This window comes from Gekko japonicus, unplaced genomic scaffold, assembly GCF_001447785.1.
Source record: "Gekko japonicus isolate JY-2015 unplaced genomic scaffold, Gekko_japonicus_V1.1 scaffold10, whole genome shotgun sequence".
Classification (NCBI taxonomy): Eukaryota; Metazoa; Chordata; class Lepidosauria; order Squamata; family Gekkonidae; genus Gekko; species Gekko japonicus.
Genome location: NW_015167526.1, coordinates 2,613,311 through 2,618,825, shown reverse-complemented (window position 1 = coordinate 2,618,825; position 5,515 = coordinate 2,613,311). Strand labels below are relative to the sequence as shown.

General features: G+C 51.2%; 1 protein-coding gene across 1 annotated transcript in view; it reads left to right on the top strand.

The window, feature by feature from the left end:
- The first annotated feature begins 5,292 nt into the window (after positions 1-5,292).
- The window catches only part of LOC107112142 (disintegrin and metalloproteinase domain-containing protein 21-like), a 2,048-nt gene continuing 1,825 nt past the window's right edge, over positions 5,293-5,515 (top strand). The window contains exon 1 of the mRNA XM_015413216.1: positions 5,293-5,506. Coding sequence (XP_015268702.1) covers positions 5,293-5,506 — 214 coding nt within the window. The remainder of the gene's footprint in view (positions 5,507-5,515) is intronic.

Genomic DNA, 5,515 nt, shown 5'->3' with positions numbered 1-5,515 from the left:
TGTTGGGGGGGTTATTTAACAAACGTTTAAATAACGTTTGTTTTGATTTCAGCTCCCAGTGGGATCATTTAATGAAGCTCTCAAAGCCGGCTCCTTGTTGCTCTCCTGTCTCCAAGGGTCTCGCGTTCTTCTTTGTTCTGTGTTTGTTTATGGGATCGGGGCTGGTTCAAAGTAGGGTTGCCGTGGAAATACCTGGGGATTTTAGGGCGTGGAGTGTGGGACAGTGAGGTTTAGGGAGAGGAGGGGCCGTGGTAGGGCGTAATGCCATGTAGCCTTTTTCTCCAGAAGTGGAACAAATGTTTTGGATGGATGGATGGATGGATGGATGGATGGATGCAGGGGTCGTTTCGTAGAAAAAGAGCTAGGGGAACTCATTAGCATAACTCATTACCATATGCCACACCCCCTGACATCAGGGGCCTGGCGGTGGACCTGCAAGGCCAGCGGGAGTGCGAGGAAGCCCCGCCAAGGCCCTCCATGGCCCCAGGCAGGCAGGGGTGGGGAGAGTCGGGGAGGAAGCAACTTACCCTCCCTCTTCTCCTGCCTCCTCCTGGCTGAATGAGGGCTGGAAGCGGGGCAGACGGAAGCAGGGGGTGGGGCTTCGTCATGTGCCCCACCCCCCGCAACTCACCCAGGGGAACGGCGATCCCCCGCGATTCCCCCCGAATCGACCTCTGGATGGATGGATGGATGGATGAGCAATTACTGTGGTCTGGAGATCAGTTTTAATTCCAGGAGATCTCCAGTCCCCACCTGGAGGCTGGCAGCCCTAGTTCGAAGTACTTTGTTACCCCAAAGAAGCTACAACCGTTGCCTCGAATTGCAGCATCCCCCGGTCCAGTCCTCCGCAGGTCCAGGAGGCAATGGCTGCCGCCTCTTTTGTGCGGACCAAGCTGAGTGGTCCCTTCCTGTTTTTTCTGCCCCAACCAGTCCCTTGAGCTGCTTGGCCAGAGAACTGGCCCCGTGTAGAATCCAGGAGCGGAGTGGTAAGCTGACAACCCTCCTCAGACAAAGATCCGCCAGCCAATCATTCCCTGCCCCTTCATTCCAAGGGAATGTTCACATTCAAAGAGGCAAGAGAAAACCGATAGCCTTTGGAATGCCTGGCTGGCGAAGCAGAAGAAATCGGACGGGATGAACATTTGAAGTGGGATATGTGCCCCCAACCCCCCGCCTTCAACTTTGTCGCCTATTTCCCTCTGTATGTACGCCTCAAACAATTGTGGGTGTGGGTTTTTTTGGGGGGAGGCGGGTAAGTTACTTAATGTACTTTCTCTTACACAGTAGCCTGGAGGCGGATGTGGCCTTCAGAACACAGGTTCATAGAAAGAAGAGAAGAAGAAGAAGAAGAGATTATATGTATACCCCTTGCCCTTCACTACCCAAGGGTGTCTCAGAGCGGCTTACAAACTCCTCTCCCTTCCCCTCCCCACAACAGACACCCTGGGAGATCGGTGGGGCTGAGAGAGCTCTTTCGAGGACTGCCCTTGAGAGAACAGCTGAGAGAAGGAGAAGAGATTGGATGTATACCCCACCCTTCACTACCCAAGGGTGTCTCAGAGCGGCTTACAAACTCCTCTCCCTTCCCCTCCCCACAACAGACACCCTGGGAGATCGGTGGGGCTGAGAGAGCTCTTTCGAGGACTGCCCTTGAGAGAACAGCTGAGAGAAGGAGAAGAGATTGGATGTATACCCCACCCTTCACTACCCAAGGGTGTCTCAGAGCGGCTTACAAACTCCTCTCCCTTCCCCTCCCCACAACAGACACCCTGGGAGATCGGTGGGGCTGAGAGAGCTCTTTCGAGGACTGCCCTTGAGAGAACAGCTGAGAGAAGGAGAAGAGATTGGATGTATACCCCACCCTTCACTACCCAAGGGTGTCTCAGAGCGGCTTACAAACTCCTCTCCCTTCCCCTCCCCACAACAGACACCCTGTGAGGTCGGTGAGGCTGAGAGAGCTCTGACAGAAATGGCTCTTTTTCGAGAACAGCTCTTATCAGAACTATGGCTTGCCCAAGGTCATCCAGCCAGGTACAAGTGGAGGACTGGGGAATCAAACCCGGTTCTCCCAGATCAGAGTACGCGCACTTCACCACGACACCAAAGTCCAGAAGAGTGGTGTTTTGATGCTCAAGACCAATGTTCCCTCTAAGCCGTAGTATCTTGTGAGCAAGAATTCTACTTTGTGAGCTACTGGCATTAAAGTTGTGAGTGAGCGATTTGGCTACTGCATAAATTAAGTTTGCTCTGGAGCCCTCCTTCCTGGGCTAAGACAAAAATGTGTGGGCTGGAGGCTAAAAAACTGTGAGCTAGCTCACACTAACTCAGCTTAGAGGGAATCCTGCTCAAGACCCATTTAAGTTTCCACGATATACCCCTGACGAAACGTTTCAGACATCTTCTCGGGCCTGGTGGTGAATGTGAAGCAAGACACGGTAGAGAAGGATGTGGGGGCATGGGGTTTGGGGTCTATTTGTGCAGTGCTCTCCATGCGTACCATGCTTCACCAAATGACAGATGACCAGTCCCTGTCTCAAGGGGCTGATGAGCGAATGCTGACAAGAGAGACCCAACAAAGGGAAGGAAAAGGCCAATGGGAGGGAGGAGCAAAGGGTGGTGTGGACGTATCGGGACCGGGGCGGGTGGAGATCAAGAGGGAAAGCGCTGGAGGCCTTTGCTGAACGAAGAGCTTGTGCTGCTAGTCCTGGAGGAGATGGGAAGCCGATACTGAGAATGAGGGAGGGGCAGTCCATAGTTAGAACAAGGAGAGAGGTGACTGGTTTTGGGGGTGGCGTGCCAAGCAGAGGCGAAACAAGAAGGTGAGGTGAGGCAGCAGAGAACCAGGAAGCAGGGAGTTCTGGGGGGTCAGGGTGTGAGATGACCAGAGTATGAAGCAGAGTTTTTTGGTTGGGGAAGGGTGGAGGGACCAGATCTTTGCAGTGTTGTGAAGGCAGGTGTTGCGCTACTCAGAGTGCTTCCCTACGGGGATGAGTCTTACTGTAGCCTGTGCGGATGCAGAGGCATTTGCCGCAGCGGTGGAGTAACCGTGAAGCCTTTCCTGCATTTTCCTTGCCTCAGCCTTCCCTGCCCCCTGGTGGCCATGCGTCTCCCTGCCGCTGGAGGACCTTTCCCCCCCCAGCATTAAAAAGCCAGAAGTCGCTAGATCACTCTAGCAAAGTGATAGCAAACCTTTTAGGGACCGAGTGCCCAAACTGCAACCCAAAACCCACTTATTTATCGCAAAGTGCCAACACGGCAATTTAACCTGAATACTGAGGTTTTACTTTAGAAAAAACAACTCCTACATTAACTTAAGATGATCCAAACAAAGTAAGGAAAGCAATCCCAAATGCTTTCATTGACTTAAAATTATTTGGCAGAGAATTCGACACTTTAATGATGGTTTGGGCCTGGCTGGGGCGATGGCACGTGTGCCCACAGAGAGGGCTCTGAGTGCCACCTAACCCTAACCACTGCTTTAGCCAGGGCTATTTTTGGGCAGGAACGCACAGGAACGGAGTTCCGGATGGCTCCTGAGTTGGCCACACCCAGCAGGAACTCGTTGAATGAATAATAGGCCACACCCAACAGCAAGAACTCATTAGGATTGGCTACATTAGAGGTGTGGGGCCTAACATGCAAAAGGTTCCTGCTACAAAAAATAAGGTAAACAGAATAAGAAGCAAAAGGTGGGTATGGCTGGATGACCACAGTTCTGGTAATGTGGGGTGTGGCCTAATATGCTAATGAGCTGCTCTGTCAGGGGTGTGGCATAATATGCTAATGAGTTTCTGCTGTTGGGTGTGGCATATTATGCTAATGAGTCCCTGCTGGACTTTTTCTACAAAAAAGCCCTGGCTCTAGCACAATATTATTAAGAATCTATTGCCATTATTTACATCCCTCTGAATTCCCAGCTCCCTAGCCCTTTTTGTTATGGAGATATAAGGGGAAGTGTGTACCACTTATACCTCTGCAATGAAACGGGCTAGAAGCTTACCTTTAAAAAAAAATGAAAGCTGGGAATCAGAGAAACACAGATCATGGCAATAGATGGTTATTATTTCACGATGGGGATCTAGCAACGGCAGGGTTTTAAAAAGTTCCAAGGCAGGTGATGCTACGCATGGACATGGACTGCGTAAGACGAAAGGGAAGCTTGAGAGGAAAGATGCTTTGGACATACGGAGCTGGACATACTTTGGCAATGAGACACCACGGCTGTAGAGAGGCAATCGGAAATGTAGGATAGGAGGAAGAAAGGAAGTTTATGGATAAAGAAGTAAAACAGGGCATAACTAGTGGTACTGAAAGCCCTGAAACTGGAGGAATTCGTTCAGGGACAGTGTGTAGACAGAATCGCATCGTCCCCAGAGCAGAGCACTGGAGAAGCCTGGCAAGAGGGAGAAAACAGCCCCAGAGATCAGAGGAAGTCAAGATGGTGGGCGTGAACGGCACGCTCTAGGAATTTAACATCATGGGGTAGGAGGGAAACTGGAGAGGAGAGGAAACGGAGGTGAGCCAACTACAAAGATGGAGGATTCGGGATCCCCTTCTTACGTTCCTGGGTGCCAGTGGAGGAAGTCTGCTATTGGAAGAGGAGGAGGCGATTGGATTTATACCCTGCCCTTCACTTGGAGTCTCAGGGTGGCTTACAATCCCCCTTCCCCTCCCCACAACAGACACCCTGGGACGTAGGCGGGGCTGAGAGAGCTCAGAGAGAAACGGCTCTTTTTCGAGAACAGCTCTGAGAGAAGGATGGCTCGCCCAAGGTCATCCAGACAGGTGCAAGTGGAGGAGTGGGGAATCAAGCTCGGTTCTCCCAGATTAGAGTCCACGCACTTAACCACTACACCAAACTGGCCTCCAGCTCACAGATTTTTGTCTTCGCTCAGGAGGGATGGCTCCAGAGCAAACTAATTTATGCAGTTACCAAATGGCTCTCTCACAACTTTGATGCCAGTGGCTCACAGAGTAGAATTTCTGCTCACAAGACTCCACAGCTTAGAGGGAGCCCTTGTAGGTGATGTTAAAGACCCTGGAGGAGAACTGCTCCCAGTCAGAGTAGGCAATACGGACCTTGATAGACCAAGGGTCTGCCTCAGTGTGAAGACGCTTAATGTGTTCATCGCATCTCTCTTTTCTGTTCCAGGCTGCTCAGAACCAGTGACCGTAATGTGGAACAAGCTCAGTCTAACACTGAGTTAAATCATGGCCGGTCGTGACAAAGAGCTGAGGAACCGTCTCTGTTTCCTATTATGCGTTATAGTGGTGGAATGCATCTTTCCCACCATGCATTCTGACTCACTTCCTCCGTATATGTCCTATGAAATAATTATTCCCAGGCGGTTAGAACCAGAGAGAGGAAAGGCCAAGAAGGACGGACTTTCGTACATCATCAAGGCAGCCGGAAAGGAACACATAATTCGACTGAAACGAAGGAACAACTTTCTGATTGGGAACCTGCCGGTCTTCACCTACGATTCCGAGGGGAGAAAGGTGAAAAGTCACCCCC